The following is an 18,256-nucleotide window of genomic DNA, read 5'->3' as shown; positions in this document are numbered from 1 at the left end:
TCAGGGTCTACCCAGGACGCGTCGCAACCTGCGGTGCTGAAACTTACTGGATGTGGAGTGTCCAGGTCTAAAACTGAGGCCTTTATTTCTGATACCATCCCGGCCCCACAAATAACTCCTCCTTATTTTTTGTTTGTATTACGCATAAATACCTTTTATTCGGTGACATGTGTTAACCGGAGTTTGCACTATTTAAGTTTTCTTTTTATAAAAAGTTATACTGTCACTTGTTTAAAATAGTCTTCTCCCCTATAAAAGAAAACAATGCTTTAAGAAGAGAAACACCAGTTCCACTCACTGAAAGTACTTGCATCTTGCATATTTTTGGATGTCTTCTCCTAAGGGTTTGCTTTATGGTATAAGAAATGTATATTTTCCACATTGTTTACTACTTTGCCTGGATGTTTGTTCTGTGGTCACCAGCTATTCATACCTGCTGTGTATATACGTTGTGTATACAGGTGGTGCGTATTGTATACACGGGCTGGAACATTTATAGTGTAAATATGGGGCATTGATGTAGGTTTTCAAAAGGTAGGTAGAATGAGTTTTGACTAGGAGGATCTCCTTTATATATGCTCTAGGGGTTTTTAAATAAAGAATTTGTAAATTTAGCCCTAATTACTTTTAGTTGTAATATTTTTCTCCTGTCTTTTTTTTTTTTTCCTTTATGTTCTTCATATAGATGATCCTTCAGTATTCACTTTGATATTGAGGACACCAAATAAGTTTTAAAAATAAATATACACGCGGGATTGTTATCGTTGGGAGGCCGGGGAGGGCTTGTGCCCGTCTCACCTGGGTGGCCCCTTCCGTGTGATGGGTGCCCCGGCAGGGTGAACTCGCCCCTCGGGCTGCGCTTACTGAGAGAGTTCATAGAAGCTAAAAAGGGGTCGAATCGGGCAAACGTACACAGGGTTGAAGTCGCCGCTTCTGAACGTGCTGTTCCCCGGAGTCGCGGGGTCTCCGCTGTCCCCGACTCCGGGACCCCCCGCAGCGGGCCGGGGCCGGTTCCGGGACAGCGGGGACACCGTCCGCCCGCCCCGGCGGCCTTGCGGCGCGTCGAGGGGGGTGACCCCCCCCGGCGCCGGTCGGGGCGGAGCGGTGGGGCCGGGCTCGGCGCTGCCCCCGGCGGCTCCTCCCGGCAGCGCAGCCGCCGCCCCGCCCCGCCCGGCCCGCGCAGGCCGCCGCCGCCATGGCCGCGCTGCACGCCAAGGCCGGCGGCCCCCCGCAGATCCCCGACACCCGCCGGGAGCTGGCCGAGCTGGTGAAGCGCAAGCAGGAGCTGGCGGTGAGCGGCGGGGCCGGGGCGGGCGGCGGGGCTGGGCCGGGGCCGGGCCGGGCCGGGCGGTGGGGCCTGGGCCGCGGGCGGGCGGGAGGCGGCGGGGCCTGCGCTCGGGGCCGGGCCCGCTGCATGCGCCGCGCTGTGCCCGGCAGGAGACGCTGGCCAACCTGGAGCGGCAGATCTACGCCTTCGAGGGCAGCTACCTGGAGGACACGCAGATGTACGGGAACATCATCCGCGGCTGGGACCGCTACCTCACCAACCAGAAGTGAGTCGCGGGGCCGGCCCCGCCGCCCGGCCCGGCCGCCCCGCCGGGCCCCCGCCATGCCGCCCGCCTGTCTGTCTGTCTGTCTGTCTCTGCTTCAGGAACTCCAACAGCAAAAACGACCGGAGGAACCGCAAGTTCAAGGAGGCCGAGCGGCTCTTCAGCAAGTCCTCGGTCACCTCGGCAGCGGTGAGTGCCCGGCGGACTTCCCTGCCCCCGTCCCTGTCCCCCTCCGTGTCTCCCTGTCCCCCTCCCCAGCCCCTCCGTCTCCCTGTCCCCTTTCATCTCTCCCTGGCCACCTCCCTGGCCCCTCCGCCTCCCCATTCCTGTCCCTGTCCCCTTCTCTGTCCCCCTCTATGTCCCCCTGTCCCCCTCCCCAGCCCCATCCCTGTCCCCTGCCCTTGGTGCTCCCCAGTGCAGCTTGTCCCGTGGTGATCTCCCCAGCTGCTACTGGGCCAGTTTTCCATTTAAACTCCTGCGCCTGCCTGATCTCCCCCAGCCCGGGCATCTTCGTCCCCATTGCAGCCTCTTTGAGAAACCCTTTTCCCGGTGCCCAGGGTGGCGGAGGGGGAGCGCAGGCGAGAGCCACCCGTGCCACACGCTTGTCACTGCCACCCCTGTCTCTCTGCTCCCAGCCCCGTTCAGCAGTGCCGTGCTGGTGCTGCTAGGTCGAAAGCTCTTTCAAGCGAAGGGCTGATAACGTCTTTCTCTGTGTTTTTGAGCGTGTGAAAAGCGATAAGTGAGCTACTGCTTTCGTTAACGTCCCTTTTGGTTTTCCAGGCGGTCAGTGCATTAGCTGGAGTTCAGGACCAGCTCATTGAGAAGCGTAAGTCACTTCTTCACTTCTCTCAGAATTTGGGAAGAGCTACACCTCTCCCCACAACTCAGCTCCGTCTCCAGTTGTCGGGATCGGTGCCGTGCTGGCTGCTCCCCACAGCGCTCCCCGTCCAGGGACCTGCGGCTGCCGCTCGCTGGCCGCTCCCCGCTGCTCCCAGCGCAAGTCAGCAAAGCGGCACTGCGAGGAACAGAGTTCAAGTTGGGCTTCTTCAAGTAAACTTTTATGCTCGACAAGGGTTTATTGTGCATAAAACTTACTGGAATGGGTTTGGTGCCCCAGGGAGAAGGAGGCCGGCAGGGCTGAGGCAGCGCGTTTCTGTTTGTGTCAGTCAGTCGCAAGTGACGTGGGGAGGAGCCGCGTACGTTCAGGATTTTTAAAAACTCTTCTGTAATCGATACCGAATCAGATGCAATTCTAGTGTGCTCCAGTTGCTGAGGAGGTTTAGCTTGCTGTCCTTCAGAGGCACTTCTCAGGTTCTCTCGTTTACATCCCGGTGTGGTGTGGCAAGGCTCGGCCTGTCTCTGCTGCCCCGCACGCTGTCGCTGGGCGTTGCTTCTCCTGTGCAGGGCTTTGCCAGGGCAGCCCGGGGTGGGAGCCCGGGGCTGTAACCACTGTGCTCCTCTGTGTTTGTCCTGCTCTAGGGGAGCCAGGCAGTGGCACAGAGAGTGACACTTCTCCAGACTTCCACAATCAGGAGAATGAGCCCAGCCAGGAGGATGCTGAAGAGCTGGATGGGTCTGTGCAGGGGGTGAAACCCCAGAAAGCGGCTTCCTCTACTTCTTCTGGGAGCCACCACAGCAGCCACAAAAAACGGAAGAACAAAAATCGACACAGGTTAGTGGTACCAGCAGCCTTCTCGTCATGCCCTTGGAACGGTTAGCTGTTGCTGAACTTAACTTTTATTACGTGAAAGGAACTAGTAACTTGTTAGAATGACGAACAGCTCGGGTCATTTGTTTTGGTAATTTGTCTGGTTTTCAGTTGTACGTGTCCTGTAGCGCCCCTCGGGACCCCGTTGTATCCAGGAGGGGAAGCGCGTTGACGGAGCTGCAGCAGCAGTCGGCACAGGGTGCTGGCTCCAGCTCTGGTAGCGCTGTGATTTCCACCTGGCCTTTTCGACTCTCTGGCTCTCCAGGGGAATAAAGCCAGCTTCCCGCCAGTAGAGGAGGATTGCAGTCCTGGCCTCCTGGGCTGGCTTCTTGGTTTCTGCAGAACCAAGTAAGATAGGAATGTCAGTACTTGCTTTGGGAAAGAAGGGTGAAAAAGCGAATGGGAATGTCTGGGGGGGTTGTGGACACTCCTCACGAAGATTCCCACTCCCCGAGCCTTTCAGTTTTCAGTGTCCCAAACTGAGTCTCTTTTGCTCGTGGCATGGAAGACTTGCTTCGTCACGTTCACCTCAAAGTGTTTGATATTAAACTGACCTAAAATTGCTGTGAAACGAAGCTTTCCTGAACTCTTTCTGGTTGAATTTAGATGACCGGTTCTGCCCCTTCAGGTGTGTCCCCGAGGCGTGGTGCAGCACGGGGGGCTGGCGGCTCAGAAATCCGGGATAAACTCCCAGCCTCGCCGTGCTGCTCTCCACGGGCCACCTAATGCTGCTGCATAGCCATGGCTCGTGGCCCTCCGCAGAGCTGGCCCCTACAGGGTGTGGTGGTGCGCGGTGGAGTCAGGCCCTACGGAGAAAGGACCGTGGAAATCCATGCTTTTGGAAAGGGGAGACATTTACTGCAGAACTGCACCTCTCTGGGAATGATTGCTGGAACTGGTACTGAAAGATTATTATAAGTAAAAGGAGCTTTTAAAAAAATCCAGTGTTCCTGCCAGCTTTGAGCTTGTTGGCTTTGTGTACGGATGGGCTTTCCTCTTTGAGGGACCTTCTCGTACGATTAGAAAAGAGAAATGTTTTAAGGAACAGTGGTTAAAAATCTACAAAGATTGCTGGGGAGAGGCTGGTTTGGGAGATGCAGAGGTAGGTATAGTGCTTGAAAAATGCCTAACTCCTTTTTCTCCTTCATTAGGTTTTGAGTCGTTAGCGTGTCTTTAATTCTTAGATCAGAATTTCCTTCCTCCAGCAGTCTTAATTGGGCAAACATTCGAAAGTACTGGATGGCCCTTTGGCTCCTCAGGAGCTGGGAATCCAAAGCAGTTCAAAACTCTTGTCTTTTTTGCCTGTAGACAATTGGAAAGAAGTTCAGGAATAACACAAGACACTACATCTGTAATGAGTTCAGAGAAACAGTCTGTAAAGCTGAAATACAGCTTAAGAAAATTGCTATTTCAAGCAAACGATAAAGTATTCCAGCCAACACGTGCGTGGGCGGCAAACCAACGCGCTGCAGCCGCAGCGGGGTGCCGTGCAGGTGCTGTAAATAATGCCAATTCTTTTGCTCCGTTGCATAACCCGAACTTTAGCGCCAGGAGTTAGGAAGAAACTGCCCCACTGCCAGGTTGTTGCTTTGGGGTTTCTGCTGCGTTCCCTCCGCTGAAGCAGCTGGTGCTGGCCGCTGTCGGGGACAGACTATTGGACATGAGGAGCCCTGCTCTGATCCGGTATGGCGATTCTTCTCCTCTAAGAGATTCGGCAGGCACAGCTACAGTACGGAAAGGCCTTTGCAGTTAGTAATTCACTGTTTTGTAATGCTTAGCATGGCCAGATAAGTAATTAAGATGATAATTAAGTTTGTCTGTAATAAAAACGCTGTTAAAGTTGTGATTGCTGTTACTGACTATCCCCTAAATTCTGGCAGAAAAGACCAAGCAATTTTCAAGTATATCTAGGTTAAAAAAACCCGAACAACAAAACAGTCCCGGCCTACCAAAAGTAGAACTTAAGTGCTTCAAGCGTTTTAAACGTACTGCAGCCCAGAGTGCTCTTTAGGAAGGGACCTGCCTGTCTGTTTCTTGGGTGTCATGGAAAAAAAAAAAAAAAATAGAAAAGAAATAACTGGCATTTCTTTTTGATCAGAAGCTCTTCCGTTTGCCAGTGTTATGTTTGGGTTCTGCTCACCCTGACAGCGCGCTGGCTCCCCCGGATTTTCTCCTTCGTGCCCACCGAGAGCGGTGCGGAAAGTTGGATTCAGACTGGGCAGAACGGGTGCGAATGGGCAGTTTAACTGCAGACAGTTAAGAGCAGGGAATCAGATGGAAGTTACAGTGTCGTTATCGCAGTCATCCTCTGTTCCCTCTGAGACCACAGGAAGGCGAAGATGATTATTTTCTGTGTGCTCAGCAATTTTCACGGCTAAAAAGTCTTTCAGGAGAAAACAACGCTGTTTCCTCTTAGAAATTCAGCGCTGAAAAGCTGCTGAGTTACAGCTGATTCGATGATTCGTCCTTTCCGCCAAATCCCGTTGTTAGCTTTGGGGCAGGACCGCTTCTAGAGCCGGTGCCACCGTGTGAATGCCGAGACGAGGGTGGAATGTCACCAAACTCTTCATTAGCGCTGGCCCGGTGACCGTGTTCTCCGTGCGGCTCTTGGAAAGGCAGGGGGTGCGAGGGGCCGCGTGTGCGCGTGTGCTTTGGGAGAATACCCCAATGCAAAGTTGGCCGCTGAGCGCCGTCCCGCGCTGCTGCCCGAGCTTCGCTTTGCCGCAGTAACCGGAGCCACCGCTCTCACCGCCCGCTCTCCGGTTTCACCAGCAAATCCGTTCTCCTCTCCGCCTGCGAGCCAGCCTGCGCTCCCAGTCGCCCATAGCTGCCTTGTTCAGCACCTAAAATTCCCTCAGAAAACCGCTGTGCCTCTCTTCTAACACCTCTTTTTCCCAGAAATCCGATTGGGGAGGGGGACTCTGGATTGCCAAGTCTGGAGTGCTATTTGTGCCCGATTCTGGTTACGATATCTTAAGAACTTTATGGCATTTGAACACTGGCTTTATTATTTATTTTATTTCGTTTTATTTTTTTTTTTAGTAATCTCGCTAGGGTGGCTAATCAACTAATTTATTTAATTCATTAGTATATTAATTTCTATTGCTTTCTTCCTTTCAAATGCTGCCCCTCAGCCCGTCTGGCATGTTTGATTATGACTTTGAGTAAGTTTGACTTGAATTAGTACTTGTGCTGTGTTGTTAGTGTGTAGACACCAATGTGCCTTTTGAGACCTTTCTAACCCATAGTTTATCTGTTTAATTGTAGGTATGTATATTAGGTTAGGCTGGGAAGTTTTTTTTAAAAACAGAAAAGCGTGATGGAGGTAACATTTTATTTAATAACTTCAGCAAAATTAAATTAACTTCACTCTTCTCTACCTTTCTGTTTCATTTTTAAATAGATAAACTTTTTAACTTAAAAGCTTAGTTTAAAAACTGATTCTTCTGGCTTTGCTTCTTAAGGAGATTAGTGTAGACTTGGATATTTCCTTCTGGAAAAATGTAATAAACTCAATACCTTTGACTCATTTAATCCCTGTCACCTTAAAGGCCTCTCTCTGTTCTGAGTAAATAACCATCACCACTATGTCTGAATAATTACCTGTGGCATAGTCGCACTTCTAACAAATTAACATAGAGCATGCGTATTTAACCTTATTTCTTTATGCTGCATAACTGCCCTGTGATTTTTGTTATGAAGCTTGATTAACTCTTTTTTTTTTTTTTTTGTGAGTGGACGCAATATGCATTTTGGCAAATAATAAAGAATCCACTCTCCGTCTCTTTGCCGCTCTCTTGTCCAGTAACACTGGGACAGATTTGGCTCAGCCCAATTGAGAATGTGGATTGCATTAACCAAATAGTCTTTGTTGTAGCCTGTGCCATATGCAGTAGCTGGTTCTTTGAACTCTAGTCTTGGTTTCGTGTATTGAAACGGACATTTCTCTTATCTTTCCAACCACAGGATTGATCTCAAGTTAAACAAAAAGCCAAGAGCCGTAAGTATCAGTGCTCTGTCCTTGTTTTCATTGCTCGTCTGTAGACTTGAGTGGCTGACTGACTCCTAATGTTAAAAAGCCTCCCTCTGCTGTAATTTAACATCTTGTTTTCACGGTTGAGGAATATCATGGGATGAAATAAGCATTGTCTTGTGGATTTAACGATAAATAAGCCCAGGTAGGCGTGTTACGAAGCTAGGGCACAGTTAAGCCCTGTGCATTTTCTGTGAAAAAAGCTGGTTTGCGTCCTGTTACCTTGTCATGATCTGGGACATTAAAAGCATCTGGTTTTGGTTGATGCGTTCTTGAACTAAGGTTTTGAAGGTTTAGCTACAAGAAGAAAAATCTCTTTTCTGTTTTGCCTGCAAGTAATGGTTTGTAGAAATGAGAGAAGGCTGAGAATCCCAGCTCTGCAAGCAGAATTGGAAGTAGAAAGATCTCAATGTGCCCGGCCTTTCCTTTCTCTGCAGGACTACTAGACTCATCAGTGCTGATGCTTCTGGGATTTAGGTCTGTGTGAATCCCCGCTGAGAAAAATGCCGGTCGACTGGATGATGAGCACGACGGCAGCTCTGGCCGAGCGTCTGCAGACGGGAGTGGCTCGCTCTAAAGACCTTAACCAGAGGAGAAAATCTTGGACCATGTACTTTGCATCATTTTAAAATCACCTGAGTTGCAGGAAGACTAAGGTGTAGTAGTAGTAGTAGTAGTAGTCCTGAATTCCTGACTATTCTGTGCTTCCACCTCAGTCGGGAGCTTCTTAAAATTGGCTGATGTTGCTGCTGCCACCCCTGTCACCCGCCAGCCCTCGGAGAGGTGTTTCTTTTTCCACTGGAACTGGGGTATGATTCAGTATGTCCCATCCGTGTTGTAAGACTTAGATTACTTTTGTTGCTGATATTTAGCGTTGTAGTTTTGGTTTGGGGTTTTTTTTTAGTTGTTTTTATTTTTTTTAGAAAAAACCAAAGTGTATAGTTAACAAATTGACTTTTGGTTGCTTTGTTTTAATCCACCACGTAGAGTGGAAAGTTCTTCATTGTGTGGAACAGCTCATTTTGATTCTTCCTCAAGCAGAGAAGAAGGTGGTTAACCCTTTTCTCTAATTTTAATCTTAAACACCATCCCCTAAAATTTACACAGTATCTAAAGATGCAGGGACGGCTGGAGCTCAAAGCCATCTCGCTCTTTGCTATCTTTGAGGTTGGGTGGATTCTCTTTTTAATACAAACTTCTGTCATTTGTACATAAACAATAAAGTTACATGTTTGTCTCTCTTCTCATGTTTCGTTCAGTCCAAAATTTGACTCCTAGTGCTTTTTATTCTCCATCTGCTTTATGAGGACTTTGCTGGAATTCTTCCACATTTCCATAGTAGCTGTTCCTTGTTTCCCAACGCGTAGGAGGTTTCCGTTGTGCTTGCTTTGCTCTGGTGTACGTAACATTGAGTACTTGCAGGGATGGCCAGGCACCGATCTCCAGCTGTCTTCAGCTAATCCCGCTTCCGGGTAGGGCTTGGATGGAAGTCTTGCTTGCCGATGGTGGGGGGATGCCCGGAGGTGAGGGATGAGCCGTCGGGATTGGCACCGGGAGGGCGCACAGAGGGGTGAGTGCTGGGGGCCTGTCCCGGCAGGCAGGTGGAGATCCCAGTGCTGACGTTGAAATTAGCCCTTCTTTCCCCGAGGCAGTAAATTGCCTTTGTTACCAGCGGCGTAATGCATTTGCGTCTGCCTAAACGTTGCGATGGAGGGTGCGCCACGGGCAAAGCTGTGTCACTTCCAGCCCCCCCCGTGCCCGCCTGCGTGCTTGTCACTGCTGAGTTCGTTCCGTTCTGCTGCACCTCTGCTCTCCTGCTGCCGTGGGTCTCTCCCAGCTCCCTCCGGCCCGGGCCGAGCCGTACCGAAGAGTGAAGGGCAACGGCCAGGAGCGAAGGTCTCCCGTGTGCTCCTGTCTGGCTCAGGGCTCAAGGCAGCTCCGTGGTTGTGGGGGTGGGAGCTGGCTCGTCCCGCAGCAGGGCCAGCGGCTGGCACTCGGGGGGTGTCGGGATGTAAGGGCTCAAGGGGCGAGCTGCAGAGCTGTCCTCCTGCTTTGTGTTTTATGTTACAGGGGTTGAATACAGGGGGGTGAAAGATCTAGGAAATAACAAACACCTAAAAGGCCTTGCTTTTACACAGTTCTGGAAAAAAGAAGTCTTAACTGAAGGGGTTTGATTATTTGGCCTTGGTACAAAGGCAGTTTTTCTCCCCCTGCTGCTGCTGTTCCAAAGCAAGAATTGCAAGAACGCGTGGACTTCAGAGGGTAAAAATCTCTGCTGCACCACTTTGACCTCGCGCAAAGCTGCCGTGCCTTTCTGGCCAGAACATCCACCTGTGGAGAAGCAGCAAAGGGCTCCTGTAGCTTGGAATCCTGTGTGTTCAGGCGTGTTTTGTGGCAAAGTGTCAGTCAGCCCCGCTTTCCCTGCGATACGCATTAGGGGTGCTGCGGGGACAAGGGGAAAACACAACCTTTCCTGCCTCCGGCAGTGTTTGTCACTAAAGGAAGGGGACAGCCTGTTCGGATGAGGACAGTGTGATGGCAGCAGCCCTGGGGAGCCAGCGCATCGATCAGCGCAGAAAGCTGAATGGCGAATGCATGGTTCCAGATAAAGGCACCTCGTTGTGCCGAGCCACAGCCCTTCCCCGCCACATCCTTCTGACCCGCAGCCCTTGGGCTGCCAGGAGCGGGGTGAGATGAAGGGGCCGGGGCTCCGTGCGGCCTGTCCCAGCAGAGGGAACCAACCGTCCCTGTCCCACAAGCAGCACTGATGGCCACAGCTCTGCAGCACCAGCTTCCCTGCGGTGGGGAACGCAAGGGGGGTCGGCAGCGTGCGGGGTCTGCCATCGCTTTGGGAACATAAGCACCATCGCCTACGAGAGGGCTGTGAGACGGGTGCTGGAGTCTGACTCTGGCAGTTGCGCCTATAACTTCTATTTTATTTCTGAAGACTTCTATTTTTCTTCCCAAACAGCCAGCGTGGCTAAAGATCCAGAGAGCCAGTGCCTGGCCTTGGACACAGGGGGCACAGAGAGCCGCACGGGCTTTTTCCTAAATGCTAATGAAAGCTAAAAGTAGGAGCTAAAAATAAATTGCGGCTCATTTTCTTGTAGAAGATGGATCCTGAGCAGAGCAAATGAGGGGTGGCAGAGCAGCAACTGTCCTTATGGCCACCAAAGGTGGAGCAGGAGCAGCGCTAATCCCCTGCACAGCCTCGTCACCAAGAGGATTAGGCAGGAGTTTATCGAGCCCAGGGAAGCGGCCGCGAGCTGACAGCAGGCAGGAGGGGCAGCGGCCACTGGGGAGGGTCCGCGCGTGGCGCAGCGCTGGGTAAGGGGCAGCTGGGGTTGGTGGGGGGGAGCCGTCGTCCCCCCGGGCACGTGCCCCACGCGCTGGGATCTGGCTCTCGGCGAGGCGGGCTGGACGCTGGCGTGTGGTGGTGCACCCTGTGGCTGCCACGCGTCCCTCCGGTGCGCCCAGCGTGGCAGGTGAGCGAGGTGGCGGCTCCCGAGGGGGGTGCCGGCACATCAGCTCTCTGTCTCCTGGTCTGCAGGGTCCCCATGGGCAGGCAGCGCGGCCCGCGGGGGCCGAGGTGGAGGCAGCTCCTGCGTGCCGGGGGCCGGTGGCTCCTGTGGCTCTCCGGGATGGCGTTCCAGGGGCTGCGGTGGCTCTGGAGGCTGGCATGGGTCGGTACTGTGGGACCCCCCCCCTTCCCCGGGGCCATTCACACACTCATGTCAGCCCAAATGTGGCACGTGTCCAGACCCAGGGGTCAGGCCATGGAGCGGGGGTACTGCTGGGGTTCATCACCTGTCCTGGTGGCACTGGGGGGGGCTGGGGCAGGGAGGGTGGGTGTCACCACCCCATCCAGCAGCATGGCTGGGGGGATCAGGAGCCTCATCCGCAGGCGGCGGCTCTTGGCTGAAGGCACTGCCTGGTTCTGCCCACCGAGAGCTCTGGGGATGTGGGGACATTGCTCCGGGCTCTGCGCTCCCCCGGGAGGGTTTGGGCCCACCGCTCTCACCACACAGCCACCATCCTCCCCCCCAGTACCTGCTGATCTGCTACAAGAGCTGCTGGGACGGCGCCTTCCAGGTCACTGAGGAGGTAACTCCCCCAACATGCCCCTGCGCTGGGAGGGCTGCCGAGATCTCCAACCCCCGGGACATGGCTGAGCCCAGTGACACGGTCTGTGGGTGGCACCAGCGGGGCTGTAGGTCCCCAGGGCATGGCACGGTGGGGTTCCCCGGTCAGGGTCAGTGCCAGGGGCCACCTGGGCTCAGCTGCCCGTGGACATGTCAGTCCCCAGTGTCCGTGGTGGCTTTCAGCTGGGCACGGTGCTGCGGTCAAGGCTGGAAAGTGGCAGCGAGGGGAGTGAGGAGGAGGACAGGGACGCCACCTCTGCGCTGGAGCCTGGGCTGGCAGGTGGGTCCCCGGCTCGGCGGTGGTGTGGGGGGGGGGGGTGTCCCTGCTGCAGAGGGTGGGGGGGGGGGGGACGGGAGTCGCGGGGCGCTGGCGGGATCTGAGCTGTGGTGCCAGGGCAGTGGTGGAGTGGCAGCGGCGCGGTGACGCCAGCGAGGCCGTGCTGGGGAGGCTGGAGGCGCTGGAGGCCGACGTCCGCTTCCTCTGCACCGAGCTGGGCGCTGAGAAGCTGCTGTGGAGCAGCCGGTTCCTGGAGCTGCTGCGGGAACAGCAAGGCCTGCGCCAGCGGGTGAGTCCCGTCACCCCCACCCCCCCCACCACCCCTCCCACCCCCAAAACCCCCCATGGGCCCCCCAGACCCACTGGTCCCCCTGACGCCCATTCCCATCCCAGCTGCAGGAGCGCCCGCGGTGGTGGGACGGTGGTGACAGCCCCGAGCTGCTGGGGGAAGCGGAGGAGCAAAGTGCCAGCGGGAGCGAGGAAGAGAGCCCGGCAGGTAGTGGCTGGGAACCTGGGGGGCACTGGGGGGTTGGGGAGCGGGGACCTGCCACCTGCAGCCAGGGCTGGGGATGGGGCACTGTGCTGAGCTCTGCCAGTGGGCAGCCCACCAGCTCCCAGCTGGGCACTGGGCAGCACTGGTGGGCACTGGGCAGCAATGGGCTGCCCTGGTAGGTACCTGGGAGCAGAGCGTGCCCAGGAAAGCTCCCAGTCCTCTGTACCAGTCGCCACTGGAAGCCCGGCTGGGCCGTCCCCGACTCAGCAGAGCTCTGGCCATCGCTTCCCTCTCGCCCTTTCGCTCAGCTGAAGGTCGCCGGTGGACGGAGCCACGCTGGCAGCCAGCCCCGCGCCCGGGCAGCCTTTTGGGGCCAGCAGCTCCGTGACGGGCAGCAAATGTAAGTGAAGGTGTAAGCAGGGCGTTGGGGAGCCGGGAAGGAGCCACATGTCCCTCCCTGCCCAGGCACGGCAGGACGCAGGCCAGGCTGGCGCGGTCCCGGTTGTGTTCCCGTGTCCCTGTATGTGCCTCCATCCCTCGGTGCCAGCCGGGCCCTGCCCCGTCCTGCCCCTTCAGCAGAACTGCAGCGTTTCCCAGAAGCAGGAACAGCCGGGAGGCGGCTCAGGGCAAGCCAGTGCCTCCTGGGCTGCCCAGGGCAGGTCACAGCCACCCCCTGCCCGGGGCCACCCCCGGGGCTGACTGTGCCCCGGGCGGGTTGTCTCGGGTGGAGCCCAGCGAGGAGCATCTTTCTGCTCTGCCGCAACGTGTTGGGAGCTTCCAGGAAAGAGGAGGAAAGTCACCACCAGCTCCCGGCCGCCTTGCACAAGTTGGAGACGCTGGGGCCACGGGTGGATTGCAAAACCCAACTCCTGCCCCGTTTACTTCTTCGTTGGCCAGATCAGGCCCCTCCGTCAGCTGCTCCGCACACGTGGCGCAACTCTGGGCCGGCTCCTTGCGACCGCGCTTGGGGGAACTGGCCGTGCTGGGGTGGCCGAGGGGCCCCGGAGAATGGCTCCACCAGGGATGCTGTGCCACGGGAGTGCCAGCCAAGGGAAGCAGGCTCAGGGCTGCCTGGGGCACACGCGGGCAAACCCTCTCTGCCCTCCAAAGTGTGGTGTTGGGTCCCTCAGCCCCCGGCCAGCGAAGGGCGAGGAAGCGGCTGGAGGAGGGCGCTGAGCATCCCACCCCCAGGAGGGCAGACCCGGCATGGCCACGGGCCCCGACACACAGCAGGACTGGCCCTGGGCTTCCATGCGAGGCGCGGGGGCAACGGGCCACCCTGTGCCCAAGCCCCGGTCCAGCCGCAGGGGGCTGCGTGCCGCTCCCACCCTTCTGTGGGCTCCCGGTGGCCGCCGCTCTGCTGCTGTGAAATACAGGTGTCTGCTTTCCGCACGGTTGTCTGCCTTTGCTTGGTCTTTTCCCTGCGCGGGCCGGGCCGGTGGCCCCCCTGCAGCCTTTCGGGGAGGGGGTGCCCAGACGAGCTCTTGCCGCAGCGGGGAGGGGAGCGGTGCCCATCCCGCGGCCGCAGCGGTGTGTGCCGTGGCGGTGATTCAGACAGGGAAGTGTTCGCCGCAGACGTGAAAGGTGCCGCGGCAGGGAGCGTGTGGCAGCGGCGCTTCCCGCCCGGGAGATAATCCTGCCTGGCGCGAAGGCTACGCAAACCAGCCGCTCCTTGCCAAGCGATGGGCAAACTCTTTCCATCGCTGCTCCCACCGCTCAAAAATGCGTCTCGCCAGCTCCATGTGCACAGCCCTTCCCGGCAGGCCCTGGCACCGCGCTGTCTGCCCCCGCCGGCTGCCTGCACCCTCGGCAGCGGTGACCCCATGGGTGTCTGGCACTTAATAACTCCCCAAAAGTGCCAGAGAAAGGGGGATGGGAGCTACTGGCTGTGGCTGCCCCTGAGAGAAGGCAGCCACCGCTGCCAGGGCGTCTGCCCTTGGCCACAGGGGGGTCTGCGGGACACGCAGGCACAGCCCACTGGAGCCGGCCGTGCCGCCGCACACCCACAGCAAGAGGAAAGTGCTGGACAAAGCCATGCCCGGGACTGGTCCCCCCCATCCACCGCACAGGCCGGCGTCTTCGCCGGGACAGGCCAGAGGAAACTCCCGTTTCTCCTGCCCCCTCCCCAGCCGGTGCCTGCTGGGGGCCGGAGTTTCCACTTGGGCTGAGTGTGAAGAGCCCCCCAGGCACACAGCTGAGGGTCCGCCAGTGACCCCGCTGCTGGTGGTCCTGCAGCCCTGAGAGCTGGGCGCCAGCACAAAGGCTTTTATGGGAATACTTTCATTCTGGTTTCGTTGCCAGCGCCGGGCGGACTTGTCTCATGCTGCTTGGGAAACTCATCCCGCAATGCTGCGGGACGGCTGCCACGACCCTGGTCCTGCTGCCGTCCCCAGGACCCAGGGAGCACACGGACACCGTCCCCACAGCCCTGCGCAGCCTCTGCGCCCGCCCCGGCAGCAGGGACCGGGGAGAGGCTCCTGCAGCCAGCAGGGATCATTGCTCCCAACGTGCCCGTGCAGCACCCCGCACCGCCAGGGAACTGATGCAATGCAAATAACAGCAGCCTGACTCAGCCTGCACCAACCTGGCTCCGGCACCGGGGTTGAGGTGGGAGAGCCCCACGCTTCTCTGAAATACCAAAATCAAACAGGTCCTGCGAACGGCTCCCTGCTGCAGCGAAACCCCAGCCCCAACTCAGGCGTCTCCTCCCCTGCAGGAATCCCAGCAGCAGCCGCGCAGAGACCTCGGGAGCGCCGGCGACAGGACGGGAGCCCTGCAGCCATGCAGCGCAGCTCCCCGGCGGCGATCCATGGGCTGTGCTGGAAATCCCCGCTCCGAGAGCGGCCCAGCGACTGCCACCGACGGGGCTCAGGGGGCGGAGGTGAAATCAAGCAGCGTTCGCGGCACTCCCCAGCTCTTCCTCCAGCCCCGGGGGTGGGCAGCCCCCATGCAATAGCTGCGGGAACCTTTCCCCAGGCCAACCCGCCTTGCAAATCCTCCTGACCTATTGCTCAACCAGGCAGCTGTATTTACTCCAAAATATTTGTGCAATGCGGGCTTTGGGGGCGCGGGGGGGAAGCTCAGGGCTGGTCCATGGCTTGGCCGGGAGGGCTGAGCCGGCTGCTGGCCCCGGTGGCTGCGGCAAAGGGTTGAGCTTTGCTCGGGGCAGTCTGCTCCCAGAGAACCTGAGAAAGCCAGAAAGCACTTCTGCTGCCCTCAGGCATCTCCTTAAGGGAAAACTTTCCACGGGCAAACCCTGGCCTTAGGGAACACAGGGGTATATTCAGGGCCTAAACCCCAAGGCGCAGAGAAAGGCTGGCTCCAGGCAAAGCGAGAAGCGCGTGGCTGGAGGGCGAGCGCTGCCACCAGCAGCACGCTGCTGCGCTCGGGACGCCTCTTCCTATCTGCGGGGAGAGAAAGGGAAGCAGCCCTGCAGCCTCAGAGCTGCGTGACAGCAGCGGTTTGACGCTGAACCTGCTTCCTCGTAGGGTGGCCTGTGGCGGGCGGTGGCCCGGCCGCAGCCCCGCGTGACGCTGCGCACACATGTGCAGCCCCTTTCCCACGGCCCCTCCGGGAGCCCCGGGTCAGATTCCTGCCTCTGGAAATGCCTTGAAATGTTAGGGTTGAGCTAGCCACATCCTGGAAATCCCCCGATGGGAGGGAACCAGATGGGTTCAAGTGAAAGTTCGGGAGCAAGAAGGGCAAAGGCAGCCGGTGCAGGGGAGGAGGGGGTCCCGCTCCGCTGGCCCCGCAGGCACCGGGAGCCGGAGCCCCACTGGGCTGGGAGCCGGGGGCTGCGTTCACCGCCCAGGGCCCCTCCTGGGCCACCGACCGCAAAGGGAAGGAGATGAGCAGTCTCTACCCTGACCTCTGCCACAGCACAGCTTCCCCTTTCTTCCTTCCCTCTTTTGAGTATCGATTTAAAACAAAAAAAAAAAAAAAGTCAAGATAACCTGCAGCACTGACTTCTGCAGCAGGGCTCTTCCCCTGCCCGTTCATCCTTCCCTGGTGCAGTGGAAACAAAGCCTTTCCTTGGTTGATATTTACCTTTTCCCATCTATTTCTAGCACAACGGGGAAGGCAAAGAAGAGATTGTTCTCCTTCTCCATCCCCAAAACACATTGGTGGACCCCTCATTCCTCTTCACAAGCGCTGCCGCTCACATCCTCACTTCCAGGAGGTTTTTCCAACCCCAGCCCCCCCTTCCCTGGCTCCTCTCACACCCCCTCGCGCTTCTGGGGAGGATGCGATGACAGCAACCTGCTCCTGCTGAGCACCGGCACCTGGCTCCAGCAGGGACCAGCAGGGACGCCGGTGACAGTGACTGGGTGGCTGCTGGAGGGGGAAGGACGGCACACTTGGTTTGGAAGGAAGGAGCTGGCGGCGGACCGGCTCAGCAGTCTCGTTTTGCAGAGCTCCACCGTCCAACAGAGCGAGCCTTGGGTCATGGCGGCAGTTCTCCTCCTCCTCCTTCCCGTGGTTGTGCCCTGACACTTTTCAGTGTTCTGCCCCCCCTTCTCCAGCTCGCTCTGGGGGCTCGAGGGGAGCAGCAGCCATTCCTCACCCTGCCCGGGTAGGAAAAGCCGCTGGGAGAGGAGCCCGGCTCCTGGGGGGCTGTGCACAAGGCTTCACAGCACGAAGGCAGGGCAACCCCGCTGCAGGACAGGGAGCTTTCAACAGGTGCCTGCGTGTGACCTCCTTAACTCGAACAGATCAGCGAGCTGACAGGAAGATCTAACTTATTTTAGACAGATAAGAAACACAGTGCAAACGCACAGCAGTCGTGACAGGTCCCCCCCTGCCGATGCACCCCGAGGAAGCGGTAAGCCACAGGGCGCATCATGAAAATTCCACAATAACAGCACGGCCAGCACCTGCCCGGGCGCAGCAGCCTGCAGGTAGGCAGCTCCTCTGACCCAGTGCAGGGGGGAAATCCGCAGCAGTGACAGTTTTATCAGCATTTCCCACCTTTCCCGAGGCCCTGGGCACCACGGAGAACCAGCCCACTGGGATGCGAGACTCAGCAGACAGTGGTACTTGCACTCCAGCAGAGGATGCTCCAGGGGCAGGATGCGCAGGGTCACTCAGGCAGAAGCCTTGTGTGAGAGAATGAGAGAGTTCGGAGAAACAGCAGCTGGATTTTGGCTGGGTTTCCTGGGTGGCACAGCAGCGCACACAGCAGCAGCTTGTGGGGATTTTGATCAGATTTGTGTTAGGGACCGACCCTCCCAAACTGCTGTGTGCCGCCAGGACTGTCACTGCAATAGCAAAGCTAACATCACAGGCGGGCTCTTCCCTTCCTGCCTACGGTATCGAACCTCTGCGCTTCTGCGCCGATTCCTGCGGTCGTATCGGTCCAGCTTCAACAGAAATAAAAATAAGCATTCCCTCCACATCTACACATCCTGCAAAACTAAAATTATCTATTAATGTATTTTACTGGAGGACCAGCCTTAAAATCCTGCAGCATTTTTCAATTACAGACCCCACTACAAACAGCAGAAAAGTCTTCACCTCGTTAAAAGGTCTGACCCAATCCATGGCACATCACTTAATCCCCTCCCCAAGACCCCGCCATCACACACGTGCGGAGCCGCAAGAGCTTAGTGTCCCTTCCGCCACTCGGGAGGGTTCCTCTCCCACGGCCAAGAAATGACCTTTCACACTGTGACGTTCCGATTTCAGATTTGTTCTTTGAAGCCAGGCACTATCTCCAGGAGCACCCGCTTTCCTTGTTTTTGATTAACTAGAAGTAGTCATTGCCCTGTATTAAATTAAGAGCACAAATATGAATAAAGCCCATAAAGTTATTTAACAAGTCAGATAAGAAAACGCTGTACGGCAGTATAGCGGGTAGGAGGGGATGATTCTCATAGAGGAATGCGAGCACCAAACTTGCTACTGCATTTCCTTCCCAGTTCATAACAAAGCTTGAGAGCAAAGTCTTGAAGCGTTACAGCCAGCATATTATCACACTGTCATGCTCAACATCTGACACAGCTGTGCTATGTAACTGGATAAAAATACGTATTTATGTCCAGCCTGGACTGTGG

General features: G+C 56.7%; 2 protein-coding genes across 7 annotated transcripts; both read left to right on the top strand.

Annotated features, from left to right (window-relative positions):
• Nucleotides 1-1,160: 1,160 nt before the first annotated feature.
• MEAF6 (MYST/Esa1 associated factor 6) lies at nt 1,161-8,538 on the top strand. Of its 6 annotated transcripts, XR_008469777.1 has the most exons (9): nt 1,166-1,291; nt 1,438-1,553; nt 1,652-1,739; nt 2,331-2,376; nt 3,030-3,222; nt 6,393-6,422; nt 6,526-6,583; nt 7,225-7,258; nt 7,729-8,538. XR_008469777.1 is itself a non-coding variant. In XM_054223816.1 (7 exons), exons 1-7 carry the CDS (start codon nt 1,196-1,198, stop codon nt 7,735-7,737), a joined length of 582 nt encoding a protein of 193 aa, XP_054079791.1. In that variant the 5' UTR covers nt 1,166-1,195; the 3' UTR covers nt 7,738-8,538. The 6 variants fall into 6 exon arrangements, 4 of the variants coding, with proteins under 4 accessions (XP_054079789.1, XP_054079791.1, XP_054079792.1 ...); XR_008469778.1 differs by lacking the exon at nt 6,393-6,422; XM_054223816.1 differs by lacking the exons at nt 6,393-6,422; nt 6,526-6,583.
• A 2,014-nt stretch (nt 8,539-10,552) lies between these two features.
• On the top strand, nt 10,553-15,206 carry LOC128919016 (uncharacterized). The gene is made up of 7 exons (XM_054223961.1): nt 10,553-10,618; nt 10,842-10,974; nt 11,339-11,395; nt 11,617-11,713; nt 11,833-11,999; nt 12,104-12,206; nt 14,920-15,206. Exons 2-7 carry the CDS (start codon nt 10,849-10,851, stop codon nt 15,204-15,206), a joined length of 837 nt encoding a protein of 278 aa, XP_054079936.1. The 5' UTR covers nt 10,553-10,618; nt 10,842-10,848.
• The last annotated feature ends 3,050 nt before the right edge of the window (nt 15,207-18,256 follow it).

The sequence above is a fragment of the Rissa tridactyla genome, chromosome 18 (genome assembly GCF_028500815.1).
Source record: "Rissa tridactyla isolate bRisTri1 chromosome 18, bRisTri1.patW.cur.20221130, whole genome shotgun sequence".
Lineage (NCBI taxonomy): Eukaryota > Metazoa > Chordata > Aves > Charadriiformes > Laridae > Rissa > Rissa tridactyla.
The sequence above is the reverse complement of the archived record's forward strand: the minus strand, read 5'-3'. Positions and strand labels throughout refer to the sequence as shown.

Coding starts and splice junctions, on each gene's coding strand:
- MEAF6 (XM_054223814.1), top strand. CDS start 1,196: ATGGCCGCGCTGCACGCCAAGGCCGGCGGCCCCCCGCAGATCCCCGAC. Junction 1,554..1,651: donor CGCTACCTCACCAACCAGAA/GTGAGTCGCGGG, acceptor TCTCTGCTTCAG/GAACTCCAACAGCAAAAACG. Junction 1,740..2,330: donor CCTCGGTCACCTCGGCAGCG/GTGAGTGCCCGG, acceptor TTGGTTTTCCAG/GCGGTCAGTGCATTAGCTGG.
- LOC128919016 (XM_054223961.1), top strand. CDS start 10,849: ATGGGCAGGCAGCGCGGCCCGCGGGGGCCGAGGTGGAGGCAGCTCCTG. Junction 11,396..11,616: donor CCTTCCAGGTCACTGAGGAG/GTAACTCCCCCA, acceptor GGTGGCTTTCAG/CTGGGCACGGTGCTGCGGTC. Junction 12,207..14,919: donor CGAGGAAGAGAGCCCGGCAG/GTAGTGGCTGGG, acceptor CCTCCCCTGCAG/GAATCCCAGCAGCAGCCGCG.